Raw genomic sequence first — 19,360 nt, 5'->3', positions numbered from 1 at the left:
CCTGGGCTGCTGCTGTTGCTGGGACACTCGCTCCGGGTGCTTTCACAAGCGCTGGGTATTACAGTAAAACACAAGAGGAAACAAAAGTCCCTAGTCTGGCCAATTCTGCTTCTGAAATTCGATGCCTTGTTCGCCAACCTTTGCTTAATGTTCAGAAAATGTTCTTGGCTACTTTAAAAAAAGTTTCAATTGGAGTATGGTTGCTTTACAATGTTGTTACTTTCTGCTGTAAGGCAAAGAAAAAGAGCTAAATGTATATATTTTGGGGGCATTTCATTCCCGTTCAGGTCACCACTGAGCACCAAGTGGAGTCCTCTGTGCTACACAGTAGATTCTTATTAGCTATCTATTTTATACATAGTAATGTACATATGTCAACCCCAGTCTCCCAATTCATCCCACCTCACACTTCTCACCATGGTGTCCGTACATTTATTCTCTATGTCTCTGTCTCTATCTCTGCTTTGCAAATAGGTTCATCTGTACCATTTTTCTAGATTCCACATAGATGCATGATGTACGACACTTGTTTTTCTCCTTCTGACTTCAATCCTAGTAGAGTTCTGTTTCAGTAGCCCACATTAGCCTGGATTTGAATACGTAACAAATCAAACCTTGTTCCCATCTTTTTCTTACTTCTGCTCTTACCCCTAACTGGACTCATTAGAAAACAGAGTTTTTTCTTCTTTCTGCATGTTAGGACAGAGCCCAGGCAGGTTCATTCCTGACTGAGGGTGTGGTGGGTGGGGTGGGAAGTAGGCAGCAGGACTGGACTGTGTTTGGTGGATGAAATTATATTTAGCTTCCAGGGATCAAGGCTGAGGGAGATAATGGGATACACCAGTGTTCCATGGTTTTGAGCAATCCGCACTCTGGACCCTCAACTGGAGAAGACCTTTGTGTCCAGGAGGTGCCCAGCTTTTTGCTGAATTGGCTATAAGTAACCTGTTCCTTTCAGCCCCTACCTTCCCCCACCCACACTGACTTCTAACCTTGCTGTTATGCAAATAAGGCACCCACTCCCCCTCCCCTGACCTCCAGATTTAAAACCCATTCTGCTGAAGAGCTGCAATGTCTACAACAGTGTTCTCCCTAAATCTCCACCCTCAGCTTGTCATCCTGATATGAAGCAAAAAACAAAGTAGCAACTCTGCTGTGGGTCTTTGTTCCAAATCCCACGACAAGCCGACAAGCCGCAGAAGCGGGGTCCTATCCCCCTCTTTGCCATTTCCAGACCTGAGAGCTTGTACATCCTCAGTTTTGGGCTGGGGCAACTTCTAGGACCTGAGAGGAGGGAGGGTTTGAGAATGAAGTTAGTCAACAAAGTCTGTTATGGTTGGTGGGTTGTTGTTACTTTTTAATCTGGGAAATTCTGATTATCGTTATCGTTAAAACGTATGTTAGCATGTATGCCCTGCCCGATTAATTCACTCAAACCCCTCATTCAAGAACAAGAGTCCGTGGATTGTAGGATAGGAAGAATTATGTGGTCAGAGGTGATGCTGAGCCCTCAACAGAGACTGAGTGGCCAGGCTCTGTCCTAAGAATCCTGGGAACCCTGTTTTCTGCTGCCCCGTGCTGAATCTGCACTTGTAAAGGATCAGCCAAGCTTCTGTAGGCAGAGACTGTGTTTGGACTGCGTACTCGTCTCCAAGGGCCACCATTACAAAGGAAGCTCGTGGCTTAAAGAAACTGAAATGTACAGCATGGCGGCTCCAGTTAATAAGACCACATGCATATATGAAATTCATTAACAGAGTAGATGGTAAAAGTTCTCATCACAAGAAAAAATATCTGTTACTATAAATGGTGACAGATATTAAGTCGACTTATTGTGATGTGCCACAGATGGTAAAGAATCCGCCTGCAACGCAGGAGACCTGGGTTTGATCCCTTGGTGGGGAAGATCCCCTGGAGAAGGGAATGGCCACCCACTCCAGTATTCTTGCCTGGAGAATCCCACAGACAGAGGAGCCTGGCGGGATACAGTCCATGGGGTCTCAAAGAGTCAGACACGACTAACACTTTCACTACTTTTCAATGTGGTGATCATTTCGAAATACATACAAATTTTGATTGAATCATTGTACTGTTCTCATGAAAGGAATATAATGGTGTATGTCAATTATACCTTAGTAAAAAGGTTGTTCTTGAATTCAAATTTGCTATCAAAAGTGAAATACTTGCAGGAAACAATTATTTCTGTATTGGCTTCTTAGTTCTTTAGGACTTCTATAAGCACAAAGCCTTTATTTACTCAGATAACTTCTTCCCTGAGGTGGCTATGGCTACTCAGCCAGGCCAGCACAATGCTGGTGACATTCCCTCAAGTCCAGCAGCACCTTTCAAGTGACAGGCAGGCTGGATCTTGCAGTGACTGCCCCCCTGCCACACTCCCATGAAATAGTCAGGTGGCCACTGCAGCCGGAGAACCACTTTGAGAACATTTTTCTCCCCCACTGAATTATAGGAAGCATTATGTAAATCAGTTGAATGGCATCCTCTTTGGACAAACAGCCTAAAATTGTCAAGGATGGGACATATAATAAGCATACTTACAAGATCATTTTTGGCAAATGTAACCGTTTTCCAGTCTTTCTGCCTCACCCAGACAAGATGGTGCAAGTTAATTCTAAGCTGTGCACCAGAGGAGAAGTAATACACGTGTACATACAGGATGTGAAATTTCAGGCTCAGAGGTTAAAGCGTCTGCCTGCAGTGCAGGAGACCCGGATTCGATCCCTGAGTTGGGAAGATCCCCTGGAGAAGGAAATGGCAACCCAGTCCAGTATTCTTGCCTGGAGAATCCCATGGAGGGAGGAGCCTGGTAGGCTACACTCCATGGGGTCGCAAAGAGACAGACACGACTGAGCGACTTCACTTTCACTTTCACTGGGTGAAGAAATACACTATCTCAGGCCTCTTTTCCCACTCCCCAGCCACTCCTACATGACTGTCGGCTGTGCCCTATGTGTCATCCTAGGAAAATGAACCTAGAGCTTTCTGGTTGAAAGGGCCTTAAAGGTACCTTGCCTCACACCCTTGCTCACAGAAGGGGAAACCGAGGCCAGAGAGGAGACAAAACCTTAAGGTATTCTTGGTTCATGACCTGGGTCACCTGGAAATACACCTGTTTTAGAAATGGGATGAATTTCTTCATGCTGCCCCAAGACTGCAATTTTCTCCATGTTAAAACTACACACCAGGTTGTGTTAGTTGCTCAGCATGTCTGACTCTTTGCGATCCCATGGATTGTAGCCCGCCAGGCTCCTCTGTCCACAGACAGAGGCAAGAATACTGGAGTGGGTAGCCATTCCCTTCTCCAGGGGATCTTCTTGACACAGAGATTGAGCCCAGGTCTCCTGCACTGCAGACAGATTATTTACCATCTGAGCCACCAGGGAAACCTAACACACCTGGTTAGGCCCTGCATTTAAAATTAGCAACATTAATCAAGAAGCAGTTGTCTGAATAAATCAATATTTGATATTTTGGAACGGAAGGAGTTAAAAAAAAACTGTCTTTAGGAAAAAAGACAGAAATAGAGTCTGTGGCAGGAAACAAATATTACGGTTACATTTGACGTTAACAAAACCAAATGATTGCCATAACATCCCCCAGCCACCAGGAAGGTGGCCAACCACAAAAAGTGAAGATCTGAAGGATATTTCTTCATGCTCTATATTAAGTGTTAGTCGCTCAGTCGTGCCCAACTCTGGGATGCCATGGACTGCGGCCCACCAGGCTCCTTTGTCCATGAGATTTTCCAAGCAAGGACACTGGAGTGGGTTGCCATTTCCTTCTCCAGAGGATCTTCCCAACCCAGGGATCGAACCTGGGTCTCCTGCACTGCAGGCAGATTCTTTACTGACTGAGCTATAAGAGAAGCCCTATACTGTTACCTAATACACAGTTCTTTATGCTGTGACAAGCCCTTGGCTAAGGATAAATCTTTACAGGTGGGGGCAGGGGCACGACCACACTGAAGGATGTTTGGCAGGATCTAGGTGGGCTGGTGATGTCTCACCCTGTCCCCAGGAGATTTTAGGTGTTAATCCTAGAGTGCTACTGTTCTGTGCTAAGTCACTTCAGCTGTGTCTGACTCCTTTTGACCCTACGGGCTGTAGCCTGCCAGGCTCCTCTGTCCGTGGGACTCTCCAGGCAAGAATACTGGAGTGGGTTGCCATGCCCTCCTCCAGGGGATCTTCCTGATCCAGGGATCGAACCTGCATCTCTTATGTCTCCTGCATTGGCGGGCAGGTCCTTTACAACCTGGGAAGCCTCATAAATCCTAGAGTAGCAGTTATCAAGCCTCTTACTCTCAGGATGTCTTTCCACTTGTAAACTTTAGGCAGAACCCAAAGAGTTGTTGTTTATGTGGTTATATTTACTGATGCTCCTCATATTAGAAATTAAGACTGAATTTTTTTTTTTTTGGCCACACTATATAGCTTGTGGGATTCTAGTTCCCTGACCAGGGATCAAACCCAGGCCTCCTGCAGTAGAAACACAGAGTCCTAATTGCTGGACCACCAGGAAATTTCCAAGACTGGGAAATTTTAAACGTACTTCTCAATTCATTAAAGATACTGATTAAAATAGACAACTAACAAGAACCTACTGCATAGCACAGGGAAAATATTCAATATCTTACAATAATTTATAATGGAAGAGAATGTAAAAAAGAATACGTATATGTATGTATGTCTATGTATGACTAAATCATTTTACTATACACCTGAAACTGATGCATTGTAAATCAATTATATTTCAAAAAATTTTTAAGTAAAAATAAATTTTTAAAAAGGAGTTTGGAACTAGCAGATAGAAGCTACTGTATATAAAATATTAACAGATAAACAAGGACTTACTGTCTAGCACAGGGAACTATATTCAACATCTTAACAAACCATAATGGAAAAGACTATGAAAAAGAATATGTAGATACATATATAACTGAATCACTTTGTACAGCAGAAACACAAATTTGTAAAGAGATAATGATAAATCCATTACAAACTAATATAAGCCAAACATCTATGAAAAATTAATGTATTTTCCACATTTCCATTCAGTGTGAAGAATGGCACAATTTCCTATTTTTGCAAATCTCTTGGCCTTCTGGCTTAAAAGCAGACACCTGGACTCTTCTCTCTGATTCTGAACTCAGTCTGTTGTAGATGTTGTTTGCTTCAAGTATGTGAAGCAATTCTTGCCTCACATAGGTATGTATATGGAAAGGGAGGAATATTTTTATAGCCTGGAACTGGGAGAACTTTTTTTGATGTCACGCCAGAATTTGACAAGTAGTCCATTTTTAACAGTCACTTGCCATGTGGAGCCTGAAAGCATATTAATAACTTTCGTTACTCTATTCAAGTAAAACCATTGGAATCACTTGAATTTTGAATAACTCTCACCTGTGTGTGATTTTGGACTGTGATATCTTAATCAGGAGGAAATCTTTGCTCACTGAGCTATACAGTTCTTCCATATGTTGACATATTTCATTCTAAAAAATCAAAAAGTCATATTCATTAATCTGTCCACCAATATCAGCAGAAAAATCTTTTTGTGTTGGGAAGCTGTCAAGCTCAACTTTTCCAAAGTTCTAATTTTTTGCTTGAAAGCTTAAAATTTATCATTGGCAACATGACACTGTCCATTGTTTTTCTTGAAGTGATGGGCTGACTGTTCATTATCAAAGACCTGTCGATCAAGTAACCATTCCTGAACAGCCATGGTCGGTCAGTCATTCTTTTGGGGGAAATGCTGCTTCATAAGAAAAAAAAAATGTGGTCTGTTTAGCTGTCAACTCTGACAATCACACACGTGCTTTTCTCTGAGACAAACCTTCTACACTGATGGGCAGCACTGGGGTTCATACCTCCATCTAGACACACAGAAAGTCTAAAAGATACACAGGCAGGGGTGGCATGGGGTATAATTAATAATATTTCCTGTTCATCCATTCTCATTTCAACAACGAGGTGAATTTATCAATTATATCATTCTCAAATGAGACTGACCGTTTTTTTCCCTTCCTTCATTCCTCCGTTCCTCCTTCTCTCCTTCCCTCCCTCCCTCCCACCTCCCCTTCTTCCTCCCTCTTTTCCTCTTCCCTGCCTGTTCATGGTGATGAAGCATGCAAGACTATCAGAGGAGTTTGTGTCATGGTCTCCGATGGTCCTAAAGCACCAGCATTTTTATCACCAATATTTGCTACATCAGTGCAAATGTCACACAGAGAAATAGACAAGTAGTGTCTTAGATTATTATTATAAACGTGTTTGGCCTTGTGGAGTCTCTGATAAAGTCAGGGACCCCGGTGAAACAAACTGAAAACTGTGCTCCAGAGAAATTTTCTGTGTGTATATTCTATAACCACAGCATCACCGTGTGTGTGTGATAACAAACAACTGGAAGTAACCTAAATGGCCATCACTAGGAGAATAACAAACTGTCCTCTATTCGTATAGTTAAAAGTTATATGAGAGTGAAAATGAATGAGGTAGAAATATGAGTGTCAGTGCACACGCACATGTACATGCACACATATACAGCAACATACAGGCACACGTGTTTTGTGTTGGTTTGACATGCATTGCATAGCTTGTCTCTTTCAAATTCAACACTCCTACTGTTCATGTGTGGAGATTTTTCCTGAGGGGGAATGTTGTTGAAAAAATGATGAATAATTATCAAGGCTTCCCAGATGGGAAGGAACCTGCCTGCCAACATAGGAGACATAAGAGACAGGGGTTGATCCCTGGGTTGGGAAGATCCCCTGGAGGAGGGCATGGCAACTCACTCCAATATTCTTGCCTGGAGAATCCCTATGGACAGATGAACCTGGTGGACTACGTTCTATAGGGTCACAAAGAGTTGGACACAACTGATGCAACTTAGCATATCATAATTATCGATGCAAATCATTATGTAACTGTAAAGTACCAAATTCCTTAGTTTTATTATTTTATGCTAAAGTCTAAAAATAAGGGATAAGTCTACAAATAAGGGAAAAATAAAAAACCTAAAGAAAAGTCCACTTGAATCCCACCACCAATTAACATTTGGTGCTATTTTACATGTGCACGTATAAATACACTTGGCTCGCCCTGAACAGTTTGACTTCCCACTTATTATGTTATGCTCACATAAATGTAGCAGGTAGGGCTTTAAATGTCCCTACCACTGGTAACACTGGATCAGAATTTTCTGGTTACTTCTCTTACAGTCACAGAAGGGAAATGGCAATTTTGAATTGAGATGTCAATAGCAAGAAATTAGTTATCAAAACCGAATGCAGTTCCTTTTCTTCTCTGCTCTAATTCTAGAAGATTTGTGTGACTTCGGGCAGGGTCTACCTGGTTCTGCTACATACACTCCCTACTAATTAATGTCATTTTTATTTTTAAGGTCAGCATTGTCAACAGCACCCGACAAGAAAACGATCTTACTAATCAAACAAAGGTGGGGTTTGGAATTTGGTTGTTTGATAAACCAAATGAGATTGTACTTTACTTAGAGGCTGCCTTGCAATTTTGAGTTTTTTAGTGTTCTGTCGATATTCTGTTGCCACAAAATAAATTAGTAACTAGATGTGGCCTTTTAGAATCTTGAAGGACTGTGGAAACTTGCAGAGGATGCCTTTATGTCTAATTAAAAGAGGAGCAATCTGTGGAAGTCAGAAGTTGAGTACACGGTCCTGGCCCAGAGGTTTGCCCACACTCTTTTCCACTTTAGGGAGCTAGAGGGAGCAGACGCTGTCTTCCAGGGTGTGGGTGCAGGCCACCACCGCTTCGAGGTTTCGCCACATCCTCATCCACCTTGTGATGATTTCCTTCCTGTAGTTCCTGTGATCAACTCACTGTCTAATTCAGTAATTTTTTAGGAGCGCATCTTCTGAATGAAAATGAATGCGTCTAGATACCAGCTATACTTATATTGGGTTGGTCAAAAAGTTCGTTCAGGTTTTTCCATTAATATCGTATGGACCTGAGCGAACTTTTTGGCCAACCAAAATAATAACTATACCCTAACAGTAAAACTGGAAAAAATCAGTTTTCATTCCAATCCTAAAGAAGGGCAATGCCAAAGAGTGTTCAAACTACTACACAATTGCACTCATTTCACATGCTGGCAAAGTAATGCTCAAAATCCTCCAAGCCCGACTTCAACAGTATGTGAACCGAGACTTTCCAGATGTTCAAGCTGGATTTAGAAAAGGCAGAGGAACTGGAGATCAAATTGCCAACATCTGTTGGATCATACAAAAAGCAAGAGAATTCCAGAAAGACATCTAATTCTGCTTCATTGATTACACGAAAGCCTTTGACTGTGTGGATCACAACAAACTGTGGAAAATTCTGAAAGAGATGGGAATACCAGACCACCTGACCTGCCTCTTGGAAAACCTGGATGGAGGTCAAGAAGCAACAGTTAGAACCGGACATGGAACAACAGATTGGTTCCAAATTGGGAAAGGAGTACGTCAAGGCTGTATATTGTCACCATGCTTATTTAACTTATATGCAGAGTACATCATGCGAAATGCCAGGCTGGATGAAGCACAAGCTGAAATCAAGATTGCCAGGAGAAATGTCAATAATCTAAGATATGCAGATGACACTACCCTTACGGCAGAAAGTGAAGAGGAACTAAAGAGCCTCTTGATGAGAGTGAAAGAGGAGAGTGAAAAAGGTGGCTTAAAACTCAACATTCAAAAAATGAAGATCATGGCATCCGGTCCCATCACTTCATGGCAAATAGATGGGGAAACAATAGAAACAGTGATAGACTTTATTTTCTTGGGTTCCAAAATCACTGCAGACAGTGACTGCAACCATGAAATTAAAAAACGCTTGCTCCTTAGAAGAAAATCTATGACAAACCTAGACAGCTTATTAAAAAGCAGAGATATTACTTTGCTGACAAAGGTCTGTATAGTCAAAACTATGGTTTTGCCAGTAGTCATGTTATGAATGTGAAAGCTGTACCATAAAGAAGGCTGCACATTGAGGAATTAATGCTTTTGAACTGTGGTGCTGGAGAAGACTCTTGAGAGTCCCTTGGACTGCAAGGAGATCAAACCAGTCAATCCTAAAGGAAATCAATCCTGAATATTCATTAGAAGGACTGATGCTGAAGCTGCAGCTCCAATAGTTAGGCCACCTGATGCAAAGAGCTGACTTATTGGAAAAGACCCTGATGCTAGGAAAGATGGAAGGCAGGAGGAGAAGGGGACAACAGAGGATGAGATGGTTGGATGGTATTGCTGACTCAATGGACACGAGTTTGGGCAGGCTCTGAGAGGTGGTGGGGGACAGGGAAGCCTGGCGTGCTGCAGTCCATGGGGTCGCGAGGTGTCGGACACAACTGAGCAACTGAAGAACAGTAAAATACATGTAAAACACATAAAACCCCATTGTTCAATTCTATCTATATTCCTTTGCCCAACAAATCTCTGACCCTCATGTTTGGGTCTAAGTCTCAGTCTCTGTCATGAGGGAGATGTGTAGACAGAGAGGCATTGAACACCCCACAGTACTGAATGGAGGCTTTCTCAACCAAGGATTTCAAGAACATGAAGAGAAGAATGTGTGTTGGTCACTCAGTCATGTCCGCCTCTTGAGACCCCATGGCCTGTTCCCTGCCACGCTCTTCTGTCCATGGGATTCTCCAGGCAAGAATACTGGAGTGGGTTGCCATTCCCTTCTCCAGGGGATCTTCTCCACCCAGAGATCGAAGCCAGGTCTCCTGCATTGCAGATTCTTTACTGTCTGAGCCACAAGGGAAACCCAGAGTGAGGAAAGAGGGGGTAATTTTCTTATTGATCCCACAACTCTGTGCATGTCGACTTTAGGTGTCAGCACACACTAGACAATGATCTTTATTAGCATTTTCTCCATAGCCCCTGAAACATCTTAGGAGCCACATATGAATATGAAATCCCCGGGGTGTCACGTGGCCCACAGTTTACTACCAACTCTGTAGTTGTAAAGAGAATGGGCACTTGGGATTTTTAGTTATTGGAGGCTGTTGTGAAGATGAGAAAGGGAAGGCATGTCAATCACTGTGCGCCCCCCTCCCCCCGCCTCCAGTCGCTCACCAACATCCTCCCCCTCATCGCAGTCTCTGTGATCCCTAGGGAGACAGCCAGCTTCTACAGCGATCCAAGAGAAGTTGGATTATTACCACCTTGGAGCTGGAGGAGGAAGACCCGGGACCCTTCCCCAAATTTGTGGGTGAGGTAAGGCTGCTGCTCTCAGGAAAGGCCCATCACCCTGTCCAATTCAGCACGATCCTGTTGGCAGGAGGCTAAGACGCCAGGCAGAGAAGTGGTAGGAGGCATGGGTGTCATATGAGGGGAGGACCCCTATGAGATTCTTTCAATAAGGGATGGACATTTATGCTGTTTCCAATTCTTCACTATTACGAACCTAACTGCTGCTGTATTCCTTGTTCCTGCATCTTTCCCTACCTGTTTATTTCTTTAGGATAAATTCTCTAAACTATAATTTAAAACTGCCTTTAAATATTAGCCTAGATATTTGATAGATATAATAGTTTACTCTCACCCTGTTTATTTCCCCCCTCCTTTTCTTCCCTTCCAGCTGTTCAATAATATGTCCGCTAACATGGAAATAATATATTTAATCAGAGGACCTGGTGTGGATGAATATCCAGAGATTGGTTTGTTTTCTATAGAGGATAATGTGAATGGGAAAATATATGTTCACCGTTCTGTTGATCGAGAGAAAACACCGTCTTTTAAGGTAACTAAAATGTGACGCATTCTAAACTTGGGCTTCTCTGGTGGCTTAGACGGGAAAGAATTTGCCTGCAATGTAAAAGACCCCGGTTTGATCCCTGGGTCAGAAAGATCCTCTGGAGAAGGAAATGGCAACCCACTCCAGTATTTTTGCCTGGAGAATCCCGTGAACAGAGGAGCCTGGTGGGCTACAGTCCATAGGGTCACAAGGAGTCAAACATGACTGAGTGACTAAGCATGTAAACTAGGATTTACTGCAAGGATTGTGCAGGATCATTGTATTTGGCAAGCATTCTGTAAGCTGGCTATGTGCCAGGTTCTGGGAGCTTGACATCTTATAAACTGTGACATGCTTTAGAAGTGTGCCTGGGGCCTAGAGATTAATTTTGTAATCTCTTCGAGTTCTGGACTTTGGCTTTGTCATCATTTCTGTAATCTGTGAATTGCTGTAGGTTCCCCTTCTAACAACTGCTACGCTGATATGATCAGGATATTTGAAAGTGTTTGGCTATAGAGCTATAGAATGTTTATAAAATGTGCTGATTTAGTTTTTGGTGAGTCACAGATGAAATCTATGGAGAGAGGCTGTAAATGGACTCCATGGATTTCGTAGTAACCTGATGAAGGAGGAATTACAGCCCTGGCGATGGTTTGTTCCTATGAGTCTAGGTGTTCTTTATGATTTATCACCCCAGGAATATGGTCTGGGCTTCCCAGTTGGTAAAGGATCTGCCTGTCAATGCAGAGGCCTCAGGAGATGTGGGTTTGGTCCCTAAATTGGGAAGATCCCCTGGAGGAGTAAATGGCAACCCACTCCAGTATTCTTGCCTGGGAAATCCCATGGACAGAGGAGCCTGGCAGGCTGTCTGTGGGGTCACGAAGAGTCGGACACGGCTGAGCAACTGCACATATACCGTGGTCTGCCATGAGGCTGAAGTTCAAGTTCAAAACTGCAAAGGAAACTTGAAATAAAAATGCCCCCAACCACGTGGTAGTATCTTGTGCTACCAGCCAAAGCTTATAGGGCTTCTTAGAAGTCTGCAGCCTGTGTTCTGGTTTGAATTCTGCCGGAACCTGGGCTCTGTTCTCGGGCCTACTTGCCCGAACATTTCCTCCTTCAAGGGGGGAGATGTTTTTAATATTGGCAAGAAGTGATTTGTGAAGCTTTTCTCCACTGACTTAGAAAATTTATACACATGATAAGCTATATACCCTTAACACATTAATGGTCTTGGGCTCTATAATTTTTAAACAGGCAGAAATTCTCTGAAACTTCAAAAGGACATGCAAAGATGACTGTCTAGGTCTTCACTCTCCATATAATTCTTCAAACCCATCCATAAAATGTGCAGTGTTTTTTTTTAATGTGCAGTTTTTGAATAGGAATATAAAGACTTCCCTGATGGTCCAGTGGTTTAGAATTCACCTACCAATGCAGGAAGCCCAGGTTCAATCCCTGGTCCAGGAAGATCCCACGTGCCACAGGGCAACTAAGCCCATGTACCACAACCACAGAGCCCCTGCTCTAGAGTATGGGAGCTGGAACTACTGAAGCCTCTGAGCCTAGAGCCTGTGCTCTGCAATAAGAGAAGCCTCCACAATGAGGAACCCACATACCACAACTAGAGAAAGCCTGTATGCAGCAGTGAAGACCCAGCTCAGCCAAAAATAAAATAAATAGATAGATAAATAATTAAAATAAGATGGAATATAAAGTCATAAGGGGGACCCTGAGACAGCACTTCTCTATCTTTACTGAGCAAACTGGTCACCTCGGAATCTGGCTAAAATGCAGGTTCTATTTCAGTAGGTGGAGCAGGCCTGAGCTCCTGCATCTCTCACAAGCTCCCAGGAGATGCTGCTGCTGGTCCCCAGGCCTCTGCAGGTTGACTGTGGAGGAGCTAGGATATAACAGTTAACAGGCACAAGCCATGCAAGGATGGAACACAACGTGTAGTGCTTGGGGCGGTTTTATTTTGGTTATTGTTGCTTGGTTGCTTTTAACATCTTTAATAATGTACTAAGGTTGGCATTCGGAATTCCCAGGTGGCTCAGTGGTAAAGAATACGGAGTTAATCCCTGGGTCAAGGAGGAGGGAATGGCAACCCACTCCAGTATTCTTGCTTGGGAAATCCCATGCACAGAGGAGCCTGGCAGGCTATAGTCCATGGGGTCGCTAAGAGTTGCATATGACTGAGCATCTGAGCACCATGCTGAATTGGGTTAGGTCTTAGTCTAGAAACCAGCATCCTTGTAAGGGGAGGGAGATTTGGATACAGAGAGAAAGACAAGGAAGAGAAGGCCATGGGAAGCTGGAGACAGAAACTGGAGTGATGGGTCTACAGGCCAGGAAATACCAAGGATCGTTGACACCATGGGAAGTAAGAAGAGGGGCCTCGAGTGGGCCAGTCTACAGAGCCCCAGGAAGGAACCCACCCTATAGACACCCCGATTTTGGTGCTGGCCTCCAGAACTGCAGGAGAATACATTTTTTGTCGTAGGCACCCAGCTTGATGCAAAAGTCATAGGGGACTAACCCAGCGGGGGTTAGCTACTGGTTAGCAAGACATGAGACAGGCTGCTGAGGATTATCAGACCTGAAGGTGGGACAAGCAGAGTGTCATAGGTACAACCACCCAAACCGAGTGCTCTAGCTTAGCCACCGGCTTCTTTAAGAATGCTGACTACTGCTTTTTGACTGTCTTTAAGGACAGGATGTTATTAAAAATTCAGTAAGCCTAATGTATTGGCAAGAAGACAGCTCTAGCAGCACTGCCTTACTCTTGCAGATAGCAAAGGAGACACTAAAGCTGGCTAAAACTTGTGTTCCAAAGGTAATGGGGTGATGGGAGGAGCCAATTTCTGGTTAATCTCATAGAAAAACCTACAAGAAAGCAGTAGCAGGGGCTTCCCTTGTGGCTCAGCGGTAATCTGCCTGCCAATGCAGGAGACCTGGGTTTGATCCCTGGTCTGGGAAGACTCCACATGCCCTAGAGCAACTAAGCCTGTGCACCTCAAATACTGATTTTGCGCTCTAAAGCTCTGCAACATAGAAGCCACTGCAATGAGAGGCCAGCGTGCACCAAAACTAGAGAGTAGCCCCCACTCACTGAACCTGGACTAAAGCCTGCACAGCAATAAAGACCAAGAACAATGAAAAATAAATAAGTAAAAAAAAAAAAATTCTAAAAAAGAAAGCAGCAGCACCAACTGAGAATTGCTAGAAGACTTAAGACCGAGAGGGAAAAAGTCTTTTTTCTGTGTAGAGATCTTTTCTATTTCTATCAAAATATGCTCAATTTCACAGGGTACAAGTACACTCAAGAAAGTCACCTTTTTACATTCCTCATAATAATTATTTGTGGCTCTTTATCCCAACATAGTTATCTTCACCTACTTCTAACCTACGCATAGATGTGAGTTTGTATTGTGTGTTTGGCATTTAAGATGTTTCTTTCTATATGCTTGTGTCTAGGATAAAGGATCTTGTACATGTAATTTCATGTAGCTATCGTGTCAATGCCCTGTGGTGTGTTTATCCAAGGATATAAATCTGAAGGCTGTAACAAAAGTCTGAAAACCCTTTAAAAGGGCGGAGAATAGCCATGACATTTCCTTTCCCCATTGTGATTCTGAGCCCCTGGAAATTCTTAGCATCTTGCCAAAAACAAATAGCACTTATGCCTCTCAGGCATCTTTCAGAACGAAAGGTCTCAGACGTAGCTTTAGGATAATAAATGGAACATAAAATAATAAACATAAAACAAACATGTGGCTCTTGTTTTTAAGTGGGAGGATTATAGTTGGCACAGACTTAGAGCCAGAAGTCAGGGTGATTAAGGAGCAGAGCTTTGCCAGCACCGTCATAAATTATGGAGGAGCATGTGGAAACAGTGCTGGAGAAAGCCAGTTAGCTTGCACAGAAATTTAAAAATGTATGTTGGAGTCCCCAAAGCAGACAAGTTCAGGACTAGCAGCCTCGCAGCATCCTTTGTCTCACAGTGGGAGAGGAGAGAGCTGAACGAGAGTGGACATGGGGCCCGGGACAGCATCTTAAGACGCTGAGCGGGACCACGAAGGTGGCTGCTGATCAGTGAGCAGCAAGTCTGCTGGGATAAAGGCCTGAGGAGGTACAGACAGCGCAGTAGAGCAGGCCATGTGGGCTACGAGGAAAAGTGGAGGGTGGGGCAGATGGCTGTCTGAAGCTCTCAGGGTCCTAAGGTGGCTGGCTGTCTGGTGAAGCAGCTTGCTCCGGACTCTGGGGCCATGGATGGAAGAGACGAAGTACCAACTGGTGGCACCGTCAAGTCGACCCCACACCTAACTGCACTTGAATCTGGGCTGCTCTGCCTCCAGGCTCTGAGCCTGACAGCCATGGACCCTCTCAAATAATTCAGAGCAGGTGGGCTTCCCTGGTGGTCCAGGGGCTAAGACTCAGTGCTCCCAGGGCAGAGGGCCTGGGTTCAATCCCGGGTCAGGGAACTAGAGCCCACGTGCTGCAACTAAGAGTTCATATGCCATAACTAAAGATCTCCCCTGCCACAAGAAGATCCAAGACTTTGTGTGCTGCAGCTAAGACTCACTGCAGCCAAATAAATAAATATATTTAAAAAATGTGGCAGAGGAGGAATACGAGGGAGCCTCCCTCCAGGACTTATGAAAGAAGAAAGGAGCTGATTTACGTAAGGGCTCAGCCAGGCCCCGGGTGAGTCCACCCTCCCTGGGCCTCACTGGAGCTTCTTCTCTGGCAATAAACCCCATACCTACTCATTGTCCCTGAGCAGGGCTCTGCATCTGGTCATCAGAGGCTCCTCGAGAGGAGAAACCAGCATTCCCACCATAAAGGGTCGTTGGCTTGAGAGCTCCTTGGTGCTCCCTCTGACTCTCTGCAGACTCCCCGAAATCTTTGCAGTCTTCAACAAATAAAATCACTATTTTTCCTAAAGCAATGAGAGATTCAGTAGCAAGTCAGAGTAGACCTATTTAAAATTACATATATGAAAAAAAATACATATATGATTGCCTATGCCTTATTTTGCAAGCAGGGGCCCTTTTTTAAAATTAATAGACTTTATTTCTTAGAACCACTTTAGGGTTACAGAAAAGTAGAAAGTACAGAATTCCTACGGGCTTCCCCAGTGACTCAGTGATAAAGAATCCACCTTCTGGAGATGCGAATTTGACCCCTGGGTTAGGAAGATCCCCTGGAGGAGGGTATGGCAACCCACTCCAGTATTCTTGCCTGGAGAATGCCATGGACAAGGGACCCTGGTGGGCTACAGTCCATGGGGTTGCAAAGAGTCAGACATGACTGAAAGGACACAGCAGGTATGCATGCACAGAGTTCCTATATACCTCCTCACTTTCCCACTCATCCCATAGTTTCCTCTGTTATTAATATTTTGCATTACTATAGGACGTTTGTTACAATCGATGAACCAGTGTCATACTTAATCATTAACTGAAGCCCATAATTTACGCGTGGATTCACTCTTTGTGCTGTACATTCTCTGGGTTTTGGCAATGTATAGTGACATGTACCCACCCTTCTGGCATCATGATTTCACTGTCCTAAAGTTCCCCTGTGCTCCATCTATTCATTCCTTCCTCTCCTCAAAGCCCTTGGCAACTGCTGATCCTGTTACTGTCTGCATAGGTTTGCCTTTTCCAGAATATCATAGGGTTGGAATGGTACAGTCTGTCACCTGTTCAAGATTGTCTTCTTTCTCTTGGCAATATGTCCTAAAGCTTCCTCCATGTCTTTTCATTGCTGAAAAATATTCCATTGTGGAATACTATGGATGTACCATTCTTTGTTTATCTTTTCACCTGCTGAAGGCCATCTTGGTTGCTTCCAAATTTTGATGATTATGAATAAAACTGAACATCCATGTTCAGGATGTAACATGATTGTTGGATTGTGTGGTAAGAGTATGTTTAGTTTTGTAAGAAATTGCCAGTGTCTTCCAAAGTAGCTACACCACTTGCATTCCCACAAGGAGTGAATGAGACTTTCCTATTGCTTATCTTACTTTTTAGGTGTAAAGCTAATAAAGGCTTCTTATGGAATTTAAAACTCCATAAGAATTTATTTACTTATTTATGTTAATGGTGTAGTCATTAAAAACCTCTCTTCACTCCCAAATTTCTTCTCTGATCTGATTCCACAGAGGTGACCACCTTGCATCTATGTCCTTGTGAGCATTTGTAGTGTCTATTGTCAATATACATAGGCTAAATATTTATTAAATTTTATGAAAATTAAGGATTCTGTTTAAACATTTTGACCTTGTGCAAGAACAGTGATTTCTCTGCATGAACAGTCTCTAAATTGCCCTGACATGACAGGTGCATTTGTGATACTGGAAAACTGCTCACTCTTCAGGGGGCAGGGTCATTGCTGGATCCCTCTGATGTGGTCTCTGAGTCACTTTTTGTTTCTTCTGCACTAAAGATAAATGACTAAGACAATGGTGCCTCGTCCCTTAAAACTTTGCCTTCAACAGTTGGCACCAATTGCCCCGTTGGTGCTGAGGCAATCTCACGGACCACCCTCTTGAATGAACCATTAGAGGAAGATGCTCTCTGAATGTCCTCAGGAGTGGACTTAAGAATGTTGCTTTTGCTTATATGTTTTTTTTTTTTTTCATTTATTTTTATTAGTTGGAGGCTAATTACTTTACAATATTATAGTGGTTTTTGCCATACATTGACATGAATCAGCCATGGATTTACATGTGTTCCCCATCCCAATCCCCCCTCCCGCCTCCCTCCCCATCCGATCCCTCTGGATCTTCCCAGTGTACCAGCCCTGAGCACTTGTCTCATGCATCCAGCCTGGGCTGGTGGTCTGTTTCATCCTTGATAGTATGCCTGTTTCAATGCTATTCTCTCAGAACATCCCACCCTCGCCTTCTCCCACAGAGTCCCAAAGTCTGTTCTGTACATCTGTGTCTCTTTTTCTGTTTTGCATATAGGGTTATTGTTACCATCTTTTAAAATTCCATATATATGTGTTAGTATACTGTATTGGTGTTTATCTTTCTGGCTTACTTCACTCTGTATAATGGGCTCCAGTTTCATCCATCTCATTAGAACTGATTCAAATGAATTCTTTTTAATGGCTGAGTAATATTCCATTGTGTATATGTACCATAGCTTCCTTATGCATTCGTCTGCTGATGGGCATCTAGGTTGCTTCCATGTTGGCAATTATAACTGGCAATTATAAACAGTGCTGTGATGAACTTTGGGGTGCTTATATGTTTTTGTATTTAGTATTTTGTGTGTCCTTACAGCTTCACATGGGGCTTCCCAGGTGGTGCTAGTGGTAAAGAACCTGCTTGCCAATGCAGGAGATGCAAGAGATGTGGTTTTGATCTCTGGTTCAGGAAGATCCCCTGGAGTAGGAAATGGCAACCTACTCCAGTATTCCTGCCTGGAGAATCCCATGGACAGAGGTGCCTGGTGGGCTTCAGCCCATAGGGTCGCAGAGAGTCAGACTTGACTGAAGGACTTAGCATGCATGCACGCACAACTTCACATAACCATTTGCAAAAAATATGGTAACAACAGGGTGTAATTGGCTTTCAAGGAGACAGAAGGACCCAAGGATTCCCAGCTTTCGTTGCACACACGCATGCATGCATGCATGCACACACACCAATTTTAGCATCTGCTTAGAGCAGAATGATGGGAGGATCTCTGCAGCGGGGGTTGTGTAAGAATACTTGTCCTCTCAAGATGCTTCCATTCACTTACATCTTCAGCAGTTCCAGAAAATGCCCTTTCCAGCAAGCAATCATTAGTCAGTGCTGAGATGGGTACTGTTATTTTCAAAAAACAGAATCAAGGCTCTTGTGGTTCAGACAGCCTTTTTATTGGTTTCCACATGTAACAGCTGTTTTGTGTAAGTGGGTGATGATGTAGTTCTTGAATCTCTTACAGATGTGATTTGGCTGAGGCAGAATGACGAACGTGGCCCATGAGCTTTCTGCTTTTGACAGTGATTCTGTTATGGGGCACAAATCAGGGACATGCACAAGACCCTGTGAGATCACGGCCCCTCAGATCAATGGCCATGTTTGTTCCTTTGTCGGTGGCAAATGTGTGGCTTATTTCCTTTCTACCTTTTCATTCCATAAATACTTCTCCAATCTGATTCACTGTGAGTTGAGTTTTGCAAGACTCCGAAGTCTCCAGGAACGCTACCAAAGCAGAAACTTTTACACCACCACACTGTCAGAAAGACTTCTGGTTACTTCTTCACACCCAAGCCTTTGATGTGAAGAATAAAAGAACCGCATGTTTATTTCACTAAACATTTTGTGTAAGCAGAATATAATTCAGGCAAAAGTGTTTTGGTAACATGCTTTCAACAGGGAATTTGAGACCTAGAAGTTACAGCACAGGCACATCTCAAAAATCCCTATTGCCAAACACAAAAATGGTTGGGTGTCTGTAAACAATCATTTTGCAAGCTTTTAGTGAGCTGCTAGCTTCTACAGAATAAAAGCACGCAGAGAAAGTCTGAGTTTGATATTTGAGTGATGAGAGGAAAATGCATTTTGATTTGTTGTGTTTTAA

General features: G+C 43.4%; 1 protein-coding gene across 3 annotated transcripts in view; it reads left to right on the top strand.

Moving 5' to 3' along the window:
* CDH26 (cadherin 26) overlaps positions 1 to 19,360 on the top strand; it is a 44,870-nt gene that overhangs the window by 1,152 nt on the left and 24,358 nt on the right. For 2 of the 3 annotated variants that reach the window (XM_043480098.1, XM_043480101.1), the window contains exons 2-4: positions 7,420 to 7,473; positions 10,151 to 10,252; positions 10,617 to 10,778. In XM_043480098.1, the coding sequence (XP_043336033.1) occupies positions 7,420 to 7,473; positions 10,151 to 10,252; positions 10,617 to 10,778 (318 nt within the window). The remainder of the gene's footprint in view (positions 1 to 7,419; positions 7,474 to 10,150; positions 10,253 to 10,616; positions 10,779 to 19,360) is intronic. The other variant, XM_043480099.1, reaches the window with a different exon arrangement.

This window comes from Cervus canadensis, chromosome 10 (assembly GCF_019320065.1).
Source record: "Cervus canadensis isolate Bull #8, Minnesota chromosome 10, ASM1932006v1, whole genome shotgun sequence".
NCBI lineage: Eukaryota > Metazoa > Chordata > Mammalia > Artiodactyla > Cervidae > Cervus > Cervus canadensis.
This window is presented reverse-complemented; position numbering and strand designations above follow the sequence as displayed.